Here is a 24,548-nt window from a genome sequence, read left to right on the forward strand (position 1 = left end):
GTTGAATTGTAATTTTGTGTTTGTAATTCTGTACAGTTAATTAAGTTATTGTTAACTGTTATTGGTTTATCATATGTGGTTATTGTTCGGGACGAACAATACTAAGGAGGGGGCAGTGTTGCGTCAGCGAGGTCACATGACTAGTGTCAAGCCACCTGCTTTCTAGAACTATCCCGTTCCTTCGGGAGTGCTCTAGCATTTACTAGATTGGGGGGTGGTTTGGTATATACAAGATGGTCACGGCGTGACGTGACAATGTGTGTGTAGACAGTGAGTAATTGATCTGCAGTCAGAGAGTATTGTTGAAGTTGAGCACATTCGTTGTTATAGCATTTGTTTTAGCGAGATTGTTGAAATTAAGTGTATCGTAAAGTTATATTCAGAAAGAATAAACCAGTTTTATTAAGAAAGGACTGGTGTCGCTAAAGTTTCGTCGGAAAAAATTTACGGGAAATCAATTAACAAACGGAGACGTAACAATATCTATAATTATTATTATATGTTTGTAACTAATAAGTGTTTTCTTTTCATTTACAGTAATCCTGATTTTTTAAAAGTTACTTCTGCTTTGTATAGAAATCACATACTCATATTGCTCCTGAGAATGTCTTAGTCTTCATGGTTGAGACTTGATAGATATATTAGTAGTTCTAAAGTTATTTTGCTACATACCATCAACAGTTCTAATGCAATATTAATACCTGGTTCATATCTAGACTGTAAAAGGAAATTATTAGTTCTTAAGTTATAAAGCCTATTAATTATCTTCTTTTGATTAAGTCTAAAGTGTAACTCTCAACTGTTTTCCTTTTCTAAATTAATGTCAACATAGATAACATGGTTTTTAATTATAATTCTCATTTATGTGTACTGTCTGTAATTCTAACATAGTACTAACACATAATGACTATAGTTCTGAAATATTTCTAATGGGCTATTGCTTGATATTAAAGACCAGTTACCATCTACAATAGCCTATAGCTCTTAATTTAAATTACTATCCTCTGCATGTAACTCTACCGGTGTTATAACTGTAAGGTCAGGCAAATGGCTTCCCCCAGCACAAGGGTGGTTAGAAAGTAAAACATCACCAGGCTGAATGTTGTCTCCAAGGTTTCTCATCTGTAAAACAAATAATCCTCATAAAATCTTTGTAGTTGGATATAAAACTTGCTGAACTAATTACAGTAACTATCATAGATACTTCCAGTAAAATACAAAAGAAGTTAACTAAAAAACAGTCCAAGAAGCAAGAAAAATAAAAATGGCATTTTAATAACTTTCTTGCAACTTCTAAAAGAAATCATTGTAGTGCACTACCCTAGAAAATTGAAATAATACCTATGGCTTCAAACCAAGCTATACATGTTCAAATCCTATCTTCTTCACATCCAAGCAGTCCTTTTAGAAGTCCTCCAAAGAGAGAGTAGCAAATTAATATTGAAAAAATTACTGTATAGGCTACTAACTATTATAGAGCAACCATTCTAGTTTACGAAAATATTATTCACACAATTTCAACAAATTTTCAAGAAAGCAAGAACACATTTAGGTTTCTGCCTACAATAGTAACCATTACGTTTTCTGTAATAATGTTTCAGTAACTTTGTGAGAAAAAATGACAATAATAATTTCAATAATTTTATCATTAGTGTTACAGAAGTTATCAATTATTTTGTGTAAAATGGTAACGAACATGACAACAGTAACTACTGTAGTTTTTCTGCAACTGTGCTTCATTAGTTTTCAGTAACTTTGTTAAATTCTTGATTACATACATGGGTAAGTATGTACTAAAAGTTTTTTACATTAGGTCACAAGTTTTATTAACATGGAATATTTTGAATAAATGACTTATTAAACATTAAGTTAATTATTTCACATAATATAATATGTTAATTCAAACTGTGATGATAGAAATTTTACCATATTTTGTAAATGGTTGTGGGAAAGTCATATACTTGTGCTAATTCTCTTCGTTAGAAGAAGTTACAATACTACAATGACTATTCCAAAGGGGTTATATTTGCTTGGCTATATTTTTTCATGCCCTCCTGGACTGATGTTATATTGGTTTAGAGCTAGTTATCGGATATTAGTTTGCCTGAAAACAACATATAAAGTTATCAAACTACATTCTGGTACTTTGACCAAAATACTTGTTTATTATGGTATTTATTTTGAGTGTGCTGGAGTTTTAAAATGTTATAATCATGAAAGGTCATTTTCTGAGATCATGCAGAACCTATGAAAGGTGGGGAGGAATCTGTAGTTGAGAAGAGGGCATGATCAGTAAAAAATGTGGAAAGGACTAAGAGAAGAGAGACCTCCTCTCAGACTAAAAGCTTTTGCCGATCATCCTAAACAGTTTTTAAACACATATCTACCTCATGATTTGATTATTAATTTTTTCAATCTATAAACATCCAATGAAATATCTTCCATGATTATAACTTCATTAACAGTTGAATTCTTTATTGCTTTTTTAGTACTTTATCTCCATTAAACAACCTATTTAAAAAAAATTCCTTTCTTCAAAATGGTTTGCACTTAAATATTCTGACCAGTGCTCTAAGGTAATTCATTTTATTTCTTATATTCTAGCATTACATCAACAACAGTTTAGTCTAGCATTAAAACTACTTTTGTTCTTTGTTCCTACACTATACTTTTCTCTACATCTTATTTCTTCTTCATTATTCTAGCATTCATTACTGTCTACTCACAGATTAAAGATGCCCTTACAGTTGAGTTAATAGCCCTTGCAAAGAAGCCAGACCCTACCTTATTTAAATGTAAACCATCCATTCCAAAAGCTCCCTTTGTTCATTGAACTGATCCCACAAATTCAACCAGCCAACTTCTCATCCTTACACATTAAAATATGCCTAGCATTCAGCCCTAGTGACTTACTTATAAGTTCATCCCCACAATTAAGTGATGACAGTATCCCTGACAAAATTAAGTTATTATGGCCCTTTTCTTTGAATGCCTTTATCAATACCTGCTGTTATGTGTCTTCTGCTAATTACCCTCTACATTCAGGGCAAATAATAGCAAAGATGAGTCATGGTGGCAACAAGGAGTGTGAAAGTCTCCAGACTAATTGGAGAAGTCTTTATGGGTCTCCAAGACACTCACAAACTATCCCAAGCATTGGTAAGTGCTGGTTTGAGTCACCTATGGCTGAGAACAGTGGTTGACAAAGTTTACCACTATTCTTGGAGCATTAGAAGTTAACATATTCCTCACCTGAAAATGTATTTCTGATAGATACTCACATCTTCACACAGTTTAGCTTCCTTCCTTGCACATTTGCCATTGAAACTTGCATGCCACTAGCCTTAAGGCAACTACTACATAATTTCATGTGTTTTAATGTGAACTGCATTGATGCATGATGACATCATCATGAAACAATAGGAGGGTGACACACATCCATGTGGAACAGCTCCCCTATGTACTTTCAATCCTTATACCTTCATTATTTTACAATGCAAATAAAATAAAGGCTCATTGGAAGTATGAAAAATAGGTGGGAATGTGTAAAGAGGTGAGTATCAATCAGAAATGTATTTGGGGTAAGAAAATGTTAAACTCTGAGAAGATAACCCACCTCCTCACACAGTTAAATTATACTCTCATGTTGATTTGGTGGAGGAACCTGTGCAAATGTAACCTAAATGTGCTCCCTTCAGAAAATGCCCAAAGGAAACTCATGAAGTGTAACCCCCAATGGCAGGAGCTTCATAGGAGCACACCTGTGGAAGACCACATATTGCCTCATCGAGGGTATACTCTTTGCCTGTAGAAGAAGAGAGGAAAATACAAATCAGCCCCATATATTGCAGGGAGAGGCAGAATGAGAACATGAACATCCTAGTACTTTCACACAAGTGGTCAGATAGCCAATATGTGTAGTGTGGTTGGGGTGAATTGAGACTGCACCTTGTGAGCACACCTCAACTCTACCATCATACTCCAGCTACAGGAGGAGGGACCAGTAGTCATGCCTTTGTGGTTTGGTTTGTTTTGAATTTCATGCAAAACTACACAAAGGCTATCTGCACTAATCATCCCTAATTTAGCAGTGATAAACTAGAGAGAAGGCAGCTAGTCAACACCACCCACCACCAACTCTTGAGCTACTCTTTTACCAATGAATAGTGGAATTGACCATCACATTAGAAAGCCACCCATGACAAAAAAGGCAAACATATTCGGTGTGACAGGGATTCAAACCCACAATCCTCAGATTGCGAGTCAAGAGCCCTAACTACTAGGCCATACCAGGCTCATGTCTTTGTGATTCATATACTGTGTGCACACTTCAACTCAACTGAACAGACATTGGCTATAGAAGGAGGGCACATAAAATATGTAGTATTGCTACATATATTATGTGCTCACCTTGACTTTACTGAATGAACACCATCTGCAGGAGGAAAGTACAGCTGCAGAATGTGTGCTCATCTTAACCCTAATGAACAGACTCATGTTGTAAGAGGAAGGCACAAATGACATGAGTGAAGTATATGAGGGATGACTTGCACTAAACTAACAGTGTCACCTCTGTTCCATTTCTCACCATATTGGTGCTCCTTTGTATAACAACAGCTGTTGAGTCCAATCGGTGAGGTTTCTCCATTGTCCACCACCCTAGTGGTTAGGAAATGATGAGTGGCAAGGGTCTCCCATGCTTCACTCAATGAAGGGGAAGAATTCACATTGAGGAGGCCCAGAGAAAAGTGCCCAGATCTCCCTCAGTTCTTCAGCCTGGAAAGGTCTTTTACTGGAAACAGTGCAATGAGTGACTGCAAAATGCTATTTTTAAATCCCAAAAAGTGTGAGCCAAAGAAGTGGGCAGAATATTTCCCTGGTGCTGGCTTTTCCAATGATAGTCCATAGAATAGGTACAGTTTTGATCAGACAATTGAGTAAATAGATATATATACAATGAGGATACCACAAGTGGTATTACAGAACACTCCATTTCCCAGTGAGCCCAGTTAGAGCAAGGGTGGATGATATAAGCACTTTCCATCATCCTGGCTCAATGTGGATTTTTGGTAAGTATACTAGGAGCCAACACCAACCACCTAGCAGGATCCTATGAAGTTAAAAAGGGGCTCTGAAAGAGAAATATTATGGTGGGTAGAATGAAGAATGGTGACCCATGGAAGCCAAAAACCATCAGGAAATAAAAACAGTCAAAAGGTGTAGAGAAGGAGATGACAAATGTGTGGAGAGTGTCCACTTGCCCACCTGATCTTGATCATCCAAGGGACAGTGAAGAAAAGTGGGCAAGAAAATGAAAAAGGTGATGAATCGAACACAAGAAGACACATAAGTGCATGACCCAAAGGAACGTGGGGCTTCAAGGAAGCTAAAGTCCCTAAAAAATGAAAAAATCTCCCAATCAGTACGAGAATGAAAAGTTTAAAACATGGTGACCAGATATGTCATAGCTCGAAAAAGAAAAGAGAAGGCTGAACTCAGTTGAGATGACAGACAGAGAAAACGAAGGTGCTGAAAAGTACCAAACATTGAATGGGTGTGAGAATGGACTTAAATTCCAGGATACCTACCCCCCCCCCCTCCACCCAAATGAGTAGCAACCATAAAAGAAAGGAGGTGGAAGAAAACAACAAGAATGAGCAAAAAGAAGTAAATTGTCAGAGACAAGAAACAACGACCCCAGGCAATGAATATGGCAAATGAAGGTCCTTAAATTACCAATAAATAGCAAAGGGGCTGACACTAAGTCAGAAGAAAAAGCAATGAATGGGAAGATGGAGAAAGATGGACGTAACATAGAAAACAAGTGGAGGATGGGCCAAAAGTGACCTATAGAATGATGTTCAACACTTAGACCATAACCAACTGCAGACTGTATGAAAAAGTCCAAAAATGGTGTCAGAGGGAGGTGAAGAGAAAATAAAAAGAGAAGAGGAGCAAGGAAAGAAAATAAGGAGGAGAAATAAAAAAAAACTGTTTGGGTAAAATGAGACTAGCACCAGGAGAACAGAAGGGCACCCACAGAAAAGTGAGTGTCAGTAAGTCACTAATACAAAGAGTGACAAACTAGACTTCATGTTGATGAGAAAAGGGGACAGACCAGGAAACCAAAATGGGAAGAGTAGGAGTAGACTGATCAAGACAAGAAATAGGAGTAGAGGGCAAAGTCAAGATAGTTGAAAAACATTGGGAAGAAAACAAAGAAAGAAAACATATAACATCAGTTCAGGATATCAGGGAGAAGAAAACCCTATTGAAGACATCTAGGCAAAGAAGAGGAACCAGACAAAGAACAAGAACACAAGGAGGAAGGAGTACAGTAAAGATGAACATAACTATTAGAAAAAGGAAACAGTATATCTGCAACTATCCTGACAAGCCTCCAAAAGTCATAGAAGAAATAAGACCTAAATGGGAACTCACTCAGAACTAAGGGTAGATCACCATTATTTGAGAATTTAGGAAAAATAAATACAGTTTTTGAAACATAAGCAAAGAAATAAACAAATGAAATTCAAGTTTTGTTAATGAGGAAAATCTCAAAAAAACTCAGACAAGAAAATTAAACACATCTGATCAACAAAATGCCAAGTGTGCAAATACAAAGGGAAAGCTATTGCAGATGGAGGTGTGTCACCCTCCTATTGATGAGGGCTTTTGTTGCATGATGACATCAAGCACCAGTGTGAAGTTCATGTTAAATTAGGTGGAAGTTGCCTAAAGGCTAGTGGCATGCAAATCTTTATAGCAGATGTATAAGGTAAAAAATGTAGAGATGAGTTATCTTCTCAGAAACCTTATTGGCTGGCAAGGCACACTAGCAAGGCTTCAAGATCACATTCTGTAGATGAGGTCAACAAGTTACAGCTTTTGACTTAAAATTTTGTAGAGATTGTTACATTTATCAAGATGCCAGCATTTTTAGACTTTCTGAACAGGATGGCTGGCTTTCCCAAAGGATAATAGCATCTCAAATGCACTTAGGTAGAAAGGCTAATATGTGCCACCCAAGCAAAGTAACAAAAAACTGTAATTATTCTTATTGTTCTTTTTTTTGTGTTTCTGCTTGGAACCTAAGTGTGCAGGTTATAAGTAATTTGTAGTGTGTTCTTATAAAGTAATAGCAGCATATAATTAAACATTAAAATTTGAAACATTAATTTTAAAGGGAATGAATGTATGTGTACATTAAATGATATTGGAAGTTTCTACTGTCTTCGGTGTTTCTTCTTAAGTATTAAAAGGTATGTTTTGTGCTGCAGGGTATGATTTGCACAGTACCTATGGTCATGAAATATCTTTACATAAGGTTTAAGTGTAATATATTTTACTGATGTAGGTGCCACAGCATAGGCACTAGCATCCTCAAAATTTATTGATAAAAGTGCTGCTGAGTACCCTGAAGCTGTATTTAAAATACACCCAGCATCCCAGTCATTAGGAAAAGTTCATGTTAATGTACCAGAATAATTTATAATGACTATAAAGGGAATGTGTGTTTTACATAAGCATATCATGTATTTTCTTTTTTTAATGTTAACATAACATTATTTAAAATTTATTACTTATTCTGGTGTGAGCAGTTTTAAAATAACATTTAGTCAGAAAGCCAATACAGTTTGGAGAGAAAACAACTTATAATCCAGTAAAAGTGACAGTCCATGGCTTGAAAAAGTACACACACTGTGTTTGTGTTATCAAATAAAGATGATTCATTTCTGTTTTACAGTATATAGTCTCTTTATTTTGATTAACAAACTCAATTATTTACAGAAATTTAGAACTACTCTATAATATATATATTTTGTTGAATCTCCTGTTACTCATTGGACCTATCCCATAACTCTCAGGATAATCAGTTTGACCTGAATATACCACATACACAAGATTATATTTAATTCTGGAAAAATCCACTTAATATTAAGAAGGAAGATAATATTATTTGTAAATAAGTGCTGTATCCTGAAATAGTTGAAGCTGACAGCTTAGATACTTCTGAGGAGAAAAAAAGATTTGGTTTTACAGATATTAATGAACTCTTGTTAAGTATTTAGGTTTCTTAAAACATAATCGTTATATTTTTAGTAGTAATCTTGTTGCTGAACCCATTTTGTTCAGCTATGGTTCTAATATTTTAATAAACAACTTTTATTTTATAGATAAATTCTTTTCCTCACACCCTCTAACGAGAATTTGAGAATTTTGAATATACTGTGACTATATGTATAACTATATCACATCATCAAGCACATGATCACATGTATTTGATTTACTATTTGTGATTAAATTAGCATTTTCTTTTATGCACATTTCTAACCACTTAGTTGTTGAACCAATATACTTAGAACTACATCTAGGACATATAAAGTCAAATCTCACTCAGATGTTCTTAAGAATGAAATTCTGTCTTTACAGTTGACAAATGTTTTTCATGTTAAAAACTAATCTTAAGTCAACTTCTTAGTTTTGGGACATTAAATTTAACTTGTTTCGTACTATGTACCTTATCTAAACAATTTTCCATGATGTTATCAATTATACTCTTTGGAAAACTATTTTTATAAGCATAATGAATTCATATTTTAAGTTTTTAACTTGATGTACTTTAAAATGCTCTCAAATCTAACTAATAAAATAAATATAAGCCTGAAATTGTCTTCTTATGATACACTTCACATTAAAAACCACCACTGTTATTGTGCATCAATGTACTAAGGAATGAAAATTGATTTTTTTTATGTTCCACAGTACATCTTAAATTTTTATGTGGATTATTAAGGTAGAGTAAATACTGACTTACATACTAGAAATGATTAATGTATCATCAACATATCTTTAGTTGTATAAAGGTTATAAATTCAATACAGTTTTACAACCATTGGTTTTAATGACAGCAAAGGAACAAATTGGAAAGATCCCTTTGAAATTACATCAATTTGATCAAAGATATTGGTATTAAATAAAAAACAAGATCCTTAATGGCAAATCTTAATAATATCTGAAAACATGCACTGGAAATCTTATAACAACTTCAATTTTATATCGTGGTGTGGTATATTCTGTAGAGTATTTTTCACAATTTTCTGCTATACTAGGTATGTGCAGTTACCTAACACATGATAAAGAAAGTTATTACTTTCACTCTAGCTACCCACTGTTCTGCATTATTCCACTGGGATGACTCCTGGTCTTCCCATGTGGAAGATGGCTGTAAAGCTATACCTAATGTATGAAACTAGACAGCAGTTTTCTTCTATGGTAGGTCAGGTCTCATGTTTTCTAAAGAGAATGACCAGTCACAGTTCAATGTTATAGTTTTAAGTTTATAATATGGTGCTTTCTCAGAGTGGAGTAGAATATCTGCAGAATTTATAGATTTTATAGAGGTATGCAGAACTACATTCTCCAGTAAATATGATGGTCCTTTGTGATAATACACATACTGATGTTTGTAGCATTAGATAAAGATAGTTTTTACATTTATGTCCAGTCCTTTTTCACAAACTCAGTTTTCAGAATAACTTTGCACTATTTCCTAGTCAAATCTCGTTATTTTATTAATCAGTTTCATCTGAAAATATCACAGTAAGTCAGTTGATAATTTTAAATTTCCTTTAAATAATATTAGTCTAGAAAAATTCACATGAAAACTTGTACAATACACTTTCTTATCAAACTGTAAAGTTAGCATTTTCCTTACCTGAAAGTGTATTTGTGATACACACCTTTATACACAGAAAGCTATCTTCCCTGTGCATCTGCCTTAGACATTTGTATGCCACTAGCCTTTAGACAACTCCCACCTAAACTCACAAGATTTCTCATAATTTGCACTACTGCATAATTACATTATTATGCAGCAAAAGCCCTCCACCAGTAGGAGGACAACACAATCTCCCAGTGTACTAGCTTTCTCTATGCTTTTGTACTCTTGATCTTCATTCTATGATGAGGCAGGGAATACAAAGTTGCACCAGAAGTGGGGAGGAAGGGTAAAAAGTGTGTCAAGAGGTGAGTGTTTATTGGAAATACATTTTCAGGTAAGGAAAATGTTAACTTTTGAGGAAATACACACCTTTTCAAACAGAAAGTTAGAATCTCACATTGATATGGTGGAGGGACCAGGGCAAAAGTTAATTTAATGAACTTCCTTCAGAAAGTGCATGAAGTAAACCTATGAAGTATGATACCTGATGGCAGGGGCTCCATAGGGGCATGCTCTTAGTAGACTGCATCACATTTTTTCCCAGGTATATTCTTTGCCCAGACTGAAAGGGTAGAAGAGGCAAATAAGCCCCAAGTGTCACAAGTATGAGCAAAATATGAATAGAGTTGTCCAAGTTCTTGCACACAAGAGATTAGGGAGCCAATATGTGTAGCATGGTTCGGGCACGTTTAAACCATATAGAATGCTCATCTCAACTCTACCGTCAGACTTCTAGGACCAACACAAGCTGTGGGAGAATGGCACAGGAATTATTGGTGCATGTTGTTCTTAAATTTATTGTCAGGAGGAGTACACAAATTTATTGTCAGGAGGAGTACATGAGGAGTACACAGAATATATGCCATAGATTGTATAATGTTAGTATGTGCACTGATTCAACAGAATAGTTATCCATTGCAGAAAGAGGGCACAAGCTATTAGGAAGTGCTCACCTCAACTCAACTGGAGATGATTGCAGGCATTCGATGGGTCAACTCTGGTTCAAAATCAAGTGGCATCAGGTATGTGTCTATCAGACCATGGTAAGAGGACAGTCTCAACTGTCTTCAACTCATGACCATGAAGCAGATGAGAAACAACCCTGACAACCCTGGCAGGGTATATGTGAGCAGACCAAGTACACAACAACATCAGGCCACAAGAAACCCAATATTCAGGCAATGGCAGGAAGGGGGAATGCAAATGTGGTGGGTCAACTCTGGTCCAAAACTAGGTAGCATTGTGAATTTTTCATCTGTTCTCTGGTAGGAGAAGGATCCCTACCAACCACATGTGTAAAGACTTATGTTGGCTGGTCCTACTCCGATCAAACTCCAGGCCACCTGGGAACCAGCATCCAGGTGGCTACTAGGATGGAGGATGCTGGTATGTTATGAGTATAATTGTAGGAGAGGTGACCTGCACTATTCTGACAGTGTCCCCACTGCCTCACTTCTCATCAATTGGCACCATTTGTTCAGTCTCCAATTATTAGGTCTCAATCAGTGAGGGTTGCCCATGGTTTACCACTCCAGTGACAAGGAGTTGGTGAGTTGTAAGGGTCTCCCTTGGTCCACTTGAAGAAAAAGGGGAGAGGAATTCATGGTGAGGAGACTTGGAGAAAATTCCCAGATCCCCCATTGGACACTTGTCAGAAAGGTCTATTTTGAAAAGCCAGCAAGTGATAGCCACAGAAGCAGGCAGAGCACCCCCTGGTGCTGGCTTTTTTCACGGTAGTCCATGGGACAGGTATAGTCTGGATTGGGCAGTAGACAGATATCAGAATATACCAAGAGGATACCTCAAGCAGTCTTGCAGAACACCCCATCTCAACAGTGGGCATATATAGAGCCAAGATGGATGGTATGAGCACTTTCCATTATCCTGACTCAATGCAGAAATTTGAAAAATAAGTGTACCCTGGGTGACACTATCAGCCATCTGGAGGGAACCTGGAAGCAAATGCTATAAACCAAAGGTGAATGAACTAACCTGTCTAAAGAGGGTAGACATATTATAAGACAGCATATGTAGGCAGGCATTGACCCCCAGGAGACAAAAGAGCCAAAAGGTGAAGAGAATGGGCGACAAAATTACATAAGGTAGTAGACATGCTAGCATGAGTGATCTTGTCCAACAGCAGTAGGAAATGATCAGCGAAAGAATGAGTTAAGTGACAAATCTGATGAGACAAAATACAAACCATTTGCATGCAACAACTTCTAAAGAGGGAGAAACCAAACAAAAAATGTGGTGGACCATACCAATAAAGGCAGAAAGAGATTTTTCCCTGGAGGAAGAGAAATCCCAAGGAAAGATGAGTGGATGATGAAAATCTCGAAAATGAGAGGTACAAGCTAAGTAAGAACAATTAGCATGAACAGGGCAGAAAATCTTTCCAGGTCCTACCAAGTGTAGAAGATTGAAATAGAAGGATGGGAGAGAGAAGAAGGTTAGAGATCTCCTCCTCAAGTGGCTGAAGACTGACAGATGAAGGATTAGACAGAAGAAAGAACAATAAGAGAACAATGGAAAGGGTACAGGATGAGTCACTAGCATAAAGAGGAAAACAACTGGAAGCAAGTGTGAGAAGAAAAACATAATATGTCTGAAGAAAAGGTAGTAGAAGTTACAGGTTGCCAATGGCATGGGTAAGAGCGTGCAGGATGACAATGAGATCCCAGTCAGGCACAAGAACAGGCCTAGAGTTTGTATGGATAAGGAAAGATCTGAACAAGGTGGAGAGAACAGAATAAGAAACACCTTGTGGTATTGAGATGGGAAAATTTTAAATACAAGGCCACCCATTAATTGGTAAAGGCAAAGACAGATGAACTCCGTAGAACAGCTTGGTAGAGGGAGATGTCCAACAGTAGAACGATTAGGAATGAAGTGGTGACAGATGGACTAACATCGAAAGCCAAGCTCTTCCCCCCCCCCCATATGGGTAGATGAACCAGGTAGAGTAATGTCTGAAAATAGAAAAGGTTACCAAATAGTAAACTCTCATTCCACTGGCAAAGGACCAGACTAAACCAAATGTCAAGATGGAAGGACAAGATCCAGTGATGAAAAAGATGGTAGATGTAGAAGTAATGGAGTATATAATTATATACTCTATTACAGGGAAAAGGGGGGTTGGGCTGACAGATGGCAGAGAATCAAGCTTAAACCACCAAGAGGAAATGACAAGGAGTGTCTCTAGTCAAGTCCTGGGGCCAAGGTAAAGGCCAGAAAGGTGGGTGAGCATTATGACAAGTAAAAGATCAGACTAAGCAGCAACAGCCAGTACCAAGAGATGGAGAACAGATGACCCAAAAAGAAAAATCATGAAAGTGAGAAGGTTGTCTACACAATGATTAGTAGAGTCCTCAAGAGAGAACCCTCACTAGAAACAGGGGGAGGAAAGGAGATAAATACTATAGTCAGAACACGATTCAATCAAGAGAGACAGTCTGCAACCTAGTCATAGGACCCAGTACATGGAATGTGAAGAAACCAACCCATTTAGAATTGGCCTAAGAAGGAATGCTCAGTTTGAAAGCAAGGGACTCTGGATCAGATTACCCCCTGGTAGTTAATTTAAGAAAAACCAAAGAGTTGTTGCAATGGAACATAATGAAATGATCCACTAGGAGTGGTAAAAAAGTATCATGCTCAACAGGTACCACAGGTTTAAGGGCATGGTTATGGAGAGAGAACTCCTCCTGGGTCCATGTGCCAGATGTAAAAGAGATGTTCAGGGAAGTTTCCCAGTAAGAGGGAAAAGCATAGGTTAAGAGATGTAGGTCCAGGTAATGAAACATCAATGGTAACAAGAGATTGGTCCAGCCACCCATACAAATATTAAAATGGAAGGAGGTACAAGAGAACTATTGAGGTCAAAGAATCTTATGAGGCATCCCACTGAATGCACAAGGATCAACCAAGAAAGTGAATATGCATGTGACCCAAAAGGATAAGCAGCCCCCATGAAGCCATGGTCAGCAAACACAAAACATCACATGCAGAATGAGTAGGACAGGTGCAAGTCCTGATGACAGCAAGGTCCAATTCTCAAAGGGAGATTGGAAAAGGCTTATCACAGCTGATAATGAGTTGAAAAATATCCCTTCAGTAAATAACATATCGATTGGGAATGAGGAATTGGTATAATTGGTGATAAACACAGCCTCAAAGAGACATTGGACATAGATGGGAGCAGAAGAATAAAGAAAACAGGAAGATGGCTGAAAGGAAAAAGGTAAGGGAAGTGGAAAGAAAGTCCATGGGTAAAAAGTAGAACCCATGTGGATGGGAAAAGTGTGACCACAGAAGCTCAAACCAGACAGCCAGGCACCCATGGAACCAAACATGATGAAAACATCACCAACGAGCTCAACAGGTCTGATGCTGGGTAGAAGAAGAAGTCGGGAATAAAAAAGACAGGGAATGAAGGAAGAAAAAGAGGTATAATAGTGGAGGATATAGTTGGGGACAATTTGGAAACAATTTATAAAAGTGAAGATTAATGATAGGCAGCCTGTGATTCAATCAAATCAAGAATAACTCCAAACTTCAGGGCAAAGTAAGGGGCTAGATGAAGGGCCTGAAGAATGGAAGAAAGAAGTCGACTTGGAATAAGAGAGTATCCCTACACAACAATCTTCAATAACAAGGAGGTGAATGAGCAGGAAATGTAGAAGGGGAATGACCACAGTTTAGAAGTGAAAGGAACAAAAATCACCAACAAAATGCTCTGGGACATTGTGGAGTGCCTCAGACTTGAGGTGTAGAGAGGAAAGAAATGCAGTAGAAAAGATCAAGGAAAGAAATGAGTATTGAGTACTGAAAGGCAAAACAGATGTCAAATATACCAAAAAATGAGACAAGGGCAATCCTAAATGTGAGAATCTTGAAAAGGGATGCAGAATGACAAAAATTTAGGAAATAAGAATCAGGTAACTGGACAGGGAGAGGCTCAATGTCACAGAAATGGAAGTGGTCCAGGAATGATAAACAATATAAGTGAGAGTTAGGATTCAAAAGTAGAGAACAAGTAAAAGAGTATAACATAAGGGTTTGTTTTGTTTGTTTTTGAATTTCACACAAAGCTACACGAGGGCTATCTGTGCTAGCCTTGCCTAATTTTGCAGTGTAAGACTAGAGGAAAGGCAGCTAGTCATCACCACCCACCACCCACCACCACCACCAGAGTGAGCATGTTTGGTGGGATGGGGATTCAAACCCATGACCCACAGATTGCGAGTCAAGTGCCCTAACTACCTGGCCATGCTGGGCATATAACATAAGGGAAAGAAAAAGAATGGTGCCTACCTGATAAATAAAGGCTGAAGAATGCAAAAAAGTTTAATAATCTCTTCAACAGGGAAAGAAGTTCCCAAAGCGTAAACAAGTGAAAGAACAATCAGATTTATCCTCATCATTCACCCCACAAATGAGGGGAAGGAATGCCTGATTAAGGTACTGGAGATGCAGTACCTAGAAGCATAAGGGAATCAACTATCCTATCTACAATGGCTACCACCTCATCCCCAGAGAAGGTGCTTCCACAAGCCATCATTATTACACAACCTGTGTGAGGAAATTAGTCATTCATACAAAAAGTGAAAGATGGTACACAAACTAGTTTTCATAATTTGATGATAAAAAAAGGAAATTAAGTTCCCTCAACATCATTCCTGTTGCTCCTCTGAAACTTATCCCATCATTCAAAGAACCCTTTAGTCGTGTGATTGTTGATTGTGCTGGGCCTTTACCAAAAACTTAATCGGGGAACCAGTATTTGTTAACTATCATGTGCACATCCATTTGAGTCTCTGAAGCTATACCTTTGAGAAACATTTCAGCCAAAAAGATTTCTAAGGTTTTGATCAATTTCTTTACTTTTGTTGGCTTGCCCAAAGAAATTCAATCTGATCAAGGATCAAATTTTATGTCAGGGTTGTTTCAACAAGTTGTTTATCAGCTCAGTGCTAAACAGATAAAATCTAGTGTGTATCATCCAGAATCGCAAGGTGCTCTTGAGAGATCCCATTCTATCTTGAAGAATACGATGCAGACTTACTACCTTGATAACGAGAAGGATTGGGATGAAGGAGTTAATTTATTATTATTTGCTGTTCGTGAGTCTGTTCAGGAGTCCTTAAGGTTTAGCCCGTTTGCATTGGTGTTTGGCCATTCAGTGCGTGGCCCTTTGAAGTTGCTGAAGGAACAATTGTTGGAAGATAATCCAAAAGAAATGCACTTATTAGATCACATTTCCAAGTTTTGGTCCAGACTCTTACATGCTTGTGAATATGAAGTCATCCCAAGTTAAAATGAAAAATATTTATGATCGTAAGGCTGAAAAGCATAAGTTCCATCCTGGGGACATGATTTTGGTACTGTTACCCACTATGGGACATTCCCTCAGAGCTAGGTATCATGGTCCCTATGAGGTTGTTCAGAAAGTTGATGATACAAACTATGTTCTAGAAACACCTGATCGTCGAAAGGCTACCCAGCTGTGTCATATTAATATGTTAAAGCCCTATATTCGAGAAGCATTCAAAGATAATTTAACTATTGAGTGTTCTCCTGATACTGATACAGTAGCTCTGACTCAGACAAACGTAAATTTGAAAATAATTGGGACGAATGCAACATCAAACTGAGTAATTCTGACATTCTGGCCAATCTCGATTCGAAACTCGATCACTTGCCTCCTGAAGAGAAAGATCAGCTTGCTAGTTTATTGCATGAATACAAATGTATATTTCCAGACATTCCTAGTAAAACCAACATCGCTGTACATGATATAAACATAGGTGATGATTCTCCTGTAAAACAACATCCCTATTTGGAGAATTCAATCAATGCCAAGAAAATGCATATAGAAATATCTTACATGCTGCAAAAGTGATTGGTCTTCGCCTTGTGAACTGGTCCCTAAATTTGATGGCTCTCAGTACAGAATTTTGCAAAGTGAATGCTTTGACAAAGACAGACTCCTACCCCATTCCAAGAATGGAAGATTGTATTGATAAAATTGGAAAACCACCAGATATATCACAAAGTGTGACCTACTAAAGGGATACTGAGCTGTCCCTCTAACTGACAGAGCAAAACAAATCTCTACTTTTGTTACTCCTGATGGGTTATTCCAGTGCAATGTAATGCCTTTTGGGATGAAAAGTTCTCAAGCAACTATTCAGTGAATGATGAATCAATGCCTCTACAATCTGTCAGATGTTGGAATTTATGTTGATGATATTGTGATTTCCAGTGACACATGGGAAGAACATTTATATGTATTATGTGATGTTTTTGAGAGGCTGAAGAAAGCCAATCTCACTGTAAATCTGGCAAAAAGTGACTTCTGTAAGGCCAGAGTTGTTTACTTATGTCATGTAGTAGGCCATGGCCAAGTTTTCCCAATTCAAGCCAAAGTTGATTGCATTGTGAATTATTCAACTCCTACCAACAAGAAAAGTTTGATGAGATTTTTGGGAATGGCTGGTTATTACAGGAAGTTTTGTAAAAATTTTGTTGACATTACTGTACTAATAACAAACCTTTTGAAGAAAAATCGAAAATTCGGATGTTCAGAAATATGTAAGTCTGCTTTTGAAAAGGTCAAATCTTTGTTATGCACTTACCCTGTATTGACGGCATCTGACTTTGGTAAGCCTTTAGCATTAGCTGTTGATGCCAGCGATTGTGGCACTGGTATTATTCTATTACAATCATAGGTATTGAACACCCTCTTTGTTATTTTTCTATAAAGTTTAGTTGTCATCAAAATAATTATTCTACAGTATAAAAAAGAAACATTGGCTCTTGTGTTAGCTTTAGAACATTTCAATGTATACTTATCTGCATCACAACAACCTATTGTCATTTATACTGATCATAACCCTTTGACGTTTTTAAACCGAATGAAGAGCAAAAACAGATGGCTGTTGAATTGGAGTTTGTCATTACAAGAGTATAATTTGAAGATAATCCATGTCAAAGATTTGTGCTGATGCACATTCATGTACTATAAAACTTTATGGTAAGGTGATTTGTACAGGTTATATTCTATACTGTAATTATTATTGAAGTTGTATAATCTTTTAAATAATGTATTATGTATAATGTAATCTGGCCAATGTATATATAATGTATTAATTAAAAATTGTCTAAAGCCAATTTTTAATTCTCTAAAGAGAGAGTTGTAACGAATTTATCATTATGTATTTATTTTTAATATGAACATTGTTTGGATTGAATTTGTATTTAGAAATATGTGTGACTTGTAGTATCAGATATATCTTGCGTATTTATTTTAATGTCGATATTTGTTTCAAATAAGTTTATATTTGAGGGTGTGTCTAGCTTACCGTGTTAGTTACATATGGCGAAACTCCCGCCAATTCTCCAAGATTGTAGAATATTCGTGAACACAAGAATCAACAATATATCCACTTCTGTAACTGGTGTTATCAGAAGTTTCTAGAAAATGTGTCTCGCCTATAAAAACAGTAAGACAACAGAGAACAGAGAGCTAATATACAAGTCTGCTAGAAATATGTTATAACCATGTGTACGCAATAAGCCGTGATTTTGCTAACCCTTACCAACCAGAAAATATACGACATTTGGCCAGGAACAGCTATAAGTTTCGAACGTCAGTGAATTCTTATTGAACGTTAGTATCTTTCCAAAAATATTGCTGGTTTCTCATTGGACATTAGTGTTTTTATGAAAATATTATCTTACTTCGATGGTCCAACAATTCAGTGCCTGACAAAGCTAGCTAGCTTCCCAATGATTGTATGTACCTCGACTTCAAGTTAACTCCCTGGATATCAAGGAGACTCTGAACTAGAAAGATGATTTGAGGTTATTTGTAAGTTAGTGAAATTTCTGTTTATGAAACTTTGTTTGTAATAACTAAACATAATAGTTGCCATTGTAAATTATACTGTTGTATATATATGTATATTAAAATGTATTTGTGTCAAAACAAAAATGGTGTTAATCAATCTTGTTAAATTGAATAAAATATCGGCATATTTCTAAACACTAAATCCAGGGTACAGTTCAACTATTAAAAGTTAGCTTATTTAATGCAGCTTTGGATTATTTCAAATTCTCAATACGTAACAATTATAAATTTCATTAAATTTACAAAGAAAAACACATCCGACATGTTCAGTGCTGAAGAAAAGAATGAAGATCACAAGTGCAAAAGTACAGAGGGAGCTAGTGCATAGGGAGGTTGTATTGCCCTCCAATTGGTGGAGGGCTTTTGCAGCATAATAGCGTCATTATGCACTAGTGAAAATCACAATAAATTTCCTGAGTTTAGGTGGGAGTTGCCTAAAGGTTAATGGCATGCAAATGTCTAAAGCAGACACATGAGGAAGATAGCTTTCTGTGTGTAGAGATGTGTATTATATCGTAATTTTTCATTTAATTAAAAAATTCAAAACTATTTTAACTATGTATTCACTAGCTAGTTTATGATTATGTGTACCTATGTTATGAAAAAAGCATAGGTCTAACAGGACCACCTTCTTTATATACTTTAGAAATTTCATGCAAAATACCTGGATGAGGAACTAATGGTCTAAACCTTAAATATACTTCTTGTTTTGAAATTATTTTTATTTTGATAAATGATTCTGTAATTTTGTTACTCTAGTCTTAGTATGATTTCTTTTCTAACCATCAAATTTTGTGCCTTCTTTTAAAATATCATTAATTTTAAGAATATAATATATTTATATGAACTATTCTGTTATCTGTACCTGGTTTCAATACAATTATTTTATCGTTTCTATTTAAGCTTGTTATTGCTATTAATTTTTTTACAAGATTATATGGTTTATAATCATAATTATAATCTTTGAATGATGATAAGGCTATTCTACTTATTTGAGATCTAATACTTATAAACAATTCATTACTATCATTCCATATGTTATGTTTTGAAAGCTATTGTAATATTTATTCAAAAGACAATACATAATCCTCACACTTTAGTTTTAAAAGTGGAATTACAAACTTATAACTACATGCTAATATCTTCTTTTAAATTTCATTCAAAACATAAACTGAAATATAAATCTCAAATTACAAGGATGATTTCAGAAGTTATTATTTCCTTGACCTTTTGTTCATCAATTAAATTTATTCAAATGCTTTTGTCTAATTTGCTAAGGAAATGAAAATAAAATTCCAGTGAAACCATATTCTTTGGGTAAAGCTCACTGAAAACAAGAATAAATTTATTTTGTCTTTTCATAAGCATGTTTGATTGCAATGGCAGAAAATTCACGATATATTTAACTAAACATGGAATGAGTTTGAAAGTTGAAATGTTCATCTATAAGCTTTAGCACATAAATATTTTTAATTTTGATTTAAAATTTTAAAACACCATAAAAGACTAGAATACATAATGCAAATATAAAGAATATAAATTTACTAAAAAGATAAAAATCAGGTTTTGAATTTATATTACACATTTGCTTTCTAGAAGTGAGACTTATAAATTGGCTTATAAATTGAAAGGTGTATTTTACATATCTTTTGGTAAGTTATTTATGAAAAAATAAAACTCAACTAAATTCTAACTGCAAGAAAGATTTAATCTTTCATTATTCTTAGTTTAATTTCCTAACTAAGTTTTCCAATGGCTATCCCAACATCACAGCATCTTTGAATATAAAAATTCTGACCCATCATCCTAAATGTATTCAAAAGTGAAACACTAACCTGGAACTGTACAGCCTCTTGCATTGCTCCAAGATGGACTGGTATATGTGGAGCATTAGATACAAGCCCTCCATCAGGACCAAAAAGAGCACAGGAAAAATCCAATCTCTCCTTCAAATACAAAAAACTTGTATTAAGGTAACAACACTTTGAAACAGACTTTTTCAAATTATGTTACTGTAATACCTGGAACTAAAATATTATTAGAATAACCATGCTTGTAATAGAAGATCACAATCCTCCAAATAGATAAAATGATTTTCTATAAAGTGGAGAAATACAATATTTCTGAAGGGCAGGAAGGACAAGATCCAAAGATATAAATCCATCTGTTAAGCTATCCCAGATAATTTGTAGATTACAACAAATAAAAATGAAATACTGCAAATGAAAGTAACACATGATATACATAAACTAAGTTGTTCTTATTGTAATTGGGGAATATGCTGTTTTATCCCTAGCTGGTTGTTTTATAACATAATGTAGTGTCATCTAACAAGTTGAGTGAACTACTATGATATAATAGATAAAATTCCAGACAAGGCTAGCACTGTTATGATTAATTGTTTGCTTTTATGTGTAATTTTAATTTTGTACAACTAACAAAGGTCTCATTTTTCTAGAGTTATCCTTTATCTATCACTGTGATTGAATTTTTGGATGCAGATTTCAACACAGACCAAAACAACGTCCATTTCTACCCTGTAGACAGATGCTGGTCATAGAAACTAGTAGAGTCAACTGTAACTATAACTCACCTAAAACAAGATTTAATGTTTGTCATAAAAGCTTGAAAATAATTGTTTATGTATGCTAAAATGATGTCAATACTTATTGAAGATATATTGCATTTTACATTAGTCTGTAGGATATTTAGTAATGTTCTGAAAAATGAATATTAATTTCACTACCACTTATTATTCTGAGAGGCTGAAAATAAAGTTGCCACATTGTATTTGTTTTAAATACATGTTGTGTCCTAGTCACATTGATTACTGAAGCCAGAATTTAAACAGATAAATTATGTCATAAATTAATTACCAATAAGTTAAAGAACCAAAAATGACAAAAATGATTAACATGAAATAAATAGATACCTGTAATGTTGTAATACATAATAACTTAAATAGAAGAACCACAAAATAATTAGAATAACATAATTTCACAATATCTGTAAAGAATTGGTTTGCAAAAATTTAATATTACTACCTAGGGTTTCACATAATAAATTATTTAATTAAATGTATTTTTAGAAACATTATAATTAATTAAAATACATTTTTATCCATATTAAGTTATCATTAATAAGTAGTTGTGTTCTAGCATTAGAAGATATCTTTAAAGCAAATTATAAAGTTAAAACTTATTTTGCACTAAGTTTGGTAAAGCTATAATAATGTCTTTATAATACATTAAATATTTAAACAATTACACATATTTTCATCAATTAACATTTATATTTTACTCTAAGTGCAAAAGCCAAAAATTGTTCAAAATGTCAATTGATTATGCAACAAATGCACAATAAAGTAACTGAAGATTTAGTGAATGAACAGATATAGGAACTTTGGTAATGGTTTAAAGTTAAGCAATCATGATTACTTTTTAGAACAAAAGTATGTATTTTCTCTCAGTAATGTTATGAAAGTGAATACAGAGGCTAAGCATTTGATGTATATATTTAAATGTTTTAACACATTTGTTTACTAATTTTTACACACATTTTATCAGAGAAAAAAATTTGAATTGCGTGAGAAAGCTGTAAATGTTATTATGTCATCATGTATGTTCTTCATAATATATGTGAAAAATACAAGTTGTTTCTTTCGATTATTGTTTAGAAAAGTTATTTCTTCACTCACAAAACATTTTCAAGCTTAAGTACATTAATGCACATAAATAGTATCTATACAATCAGTTTGAGCTGAGTTCACCATTGAAGTTTGGCATACATTATCTAGAATCATAGTTATTGATAGTTCTGGGTCTTTATTGGATGGTAATGTTAAAAAATTCCTTTGGGCAAATAAGTCCTCATGGGTTTTCTTGCCTCACACATCTTAAGATGATGAAGAAATATTAGAAATTCTGTTTTTCTTTTTTTTATAATGGAGATGATCAAGTGATGTTGATGACATTGCATTCTTAAGAGAATTATTTGTGTCTGAGGTTGAATAAAACTTCAGCAAGGTAGATTCTTATTGCAATGGCTACATTTTTCTGTTCTATTCAAAGTTTTCCATTCAGCAACTAGAATAAGTTGATTATTATCGTGAATCAATATTTAAGCTGGCATTGTGTTACACATTGCATTTTTTTCCACTATGTTGATCTAAATGAATGTTGATGAAGTGTCTTTTTGTTAAACTTTGTTGCTCAGCATCTTCACTTTTCATTCATTAGAGACAGATTAGGACATATACTCTGCACTGCACTTCCTTCCAACACTATTGTCAAAGAAGACTTAAATAATTTTACCTGTCAATTTTCAGTGTATCTGAGAATAACAATAAGTAAATCACTAAGTAATATGTTTAACTTCATTTTGTTATAATTAATCTAATTTAACCAAAAGGTTGTTGGGTCTTTCCAGAGAGATATTGTAGTAGACTAACACACATCTATGTAATAATGTAAAGATACTGCATTTCACTGTATCATGTTTACAGCACAAAGCTATCATTTATTCCTTATTGGTTGAAGAGAAATGTTCTTAATAGAAAAGTAGCATTATAAGATTGGTTGTAGCTCCTAAGTTAAAAGCTGTAGGACAGTACTATAATAGTTTTGAGACTGCTTTTGTAAACGGCTGTTGAAGGTCTAGCATGTAGCTTTTAAAACCCATGTCATGAATTATGTCTACTAATTTTTTATTTTTTGGTAAACTGTGTTTTGTTTTGGATTTATTACTTCTGGTTTTATCTTTGTAACACATATACACTAACCTAATCTTAACATTGTGTTAAGTCTCCGTTTGTTAATTAATTTTCCGTAACTTAGTTCCGATGAAACTTTAGTGACACAAGTCCTTTCTTAAATAAAACTGGTTTATTCTTTCTGAATATAACTTTACCGATACACTCAACTTCAACAGTTGCGCTATAACAAACTATAATTCACATATCACGAGCTAGACTTCGACAATACGTCTCTCTCTGACTGCAGTTCAATTACTCATTACCTACACACACATTATTGTCCCGTCACGTTGTCACCCTCTTATATATACCAGACTACCCTACATCTAGTAATCTCCCGACAATTCACGAAGGTACAAGATATTTTCAGAAAGTATGGGGCGTGACACTAGTCACGTGACCTCGCTGATGCAACACTGCCTCCTCCTTAATATTGTTCGTCCCGAACAATAACCACATACAATAAACCAATTTCTGTACATTTAATTAAGTTATTGTTAATTGTTAAAGGGAAGTCTCCTAAGTTGTTTTCTCCATGGGAAGGCCCATATGACATAGTGGATCGTCTCTCAGATTGACTTTCCGGATAAAATGTGGTCGGCGAGGTAAACCAAAAGTGGTACATGCCAACAGGCTTTGGCGTTATCACAGTTCAGGACATTTCAGTTGGGACGAAGTGGAAAACAGAACAAATGACGCTGCTGAAGACGTGCCACCTGAAGAAGCCACCGTCGAAGAAGAAACTCTACTCAGTTTGGAGAAGGGAAACGGTGAAGCTCTTGGTGATGTTACTAACACTGATGTGACTGTTACCGATGATAGGACATTTACTGATGAAGCAGATGAATCCCACATGAAGCAGAAGCCAACGAGACAGAGACCAGTACGGAAGAAGATACGTCCCGAAAAATTAAGAGACTTTGTTGAATTGTAATTTTGTCTTTGTAAAAAGTCACGTCTGAGAGACGATCCACTATGTCATATGGGCCTTCCCATGGAGAAGACAACTTAGGAGACCTTCCCTTTGGTCTTCCTCGTCTTTCGGATGCCAAACAACTTGCAGCATTCTTGGAACACAGCTGATTCAAAGTTACAGCCTTGATCTGAATGCAGTTCATATGGCATACCAAATCTGAAGAAGAAGTCACTAATAGCCG

General features: G+C 35.2%; 1 protein-coding gene across 2 annotated transcripts in view; it reads right to left on the minus strand.

Annotated features, from left to right (window-relative positions):
* LOC106460816 (5-oxoprolinase-like) overlaps positions 1-24,548 on the minus strand; it is a 356,751-nt gene that overhangs the window by 70,961 nt on the left and 261,242 nt on the right. For both annotated transcript variants that reach the window (XM_022387614.1, XM_013920558.2), the window contains exons 21-22: positions 20,474-20,584; positions 1,021-1,122 (exon numbers count right to left, since the gene is read on the minus strand). In XM_022387614.1, the coding sequence (XP_022243322.1) occupies positions 1,021-1,122; positions 20,474-20,584 (213 nt within the window). The remainder of the gene's footprint in view (positions 1-1,020; positions 1,123-20,473; positions 20,585-24,548) is intronic.

This window comes from Limulus polyphemus, unplaced genomic scaffold, assembly GCF_000517525.1.
Source record: "Limulus polyphemus unplaced genomic scaffold, Limulus_polyphemus-2.1.2 Scaffold841, whole genome shotgun sequence".
Lineage (NCBI taxonomy): Eukaryota > Metazoa > Arthropoda > Merostomata > Xiphosura > Limulidae > Limulus > Limulus polyphemus.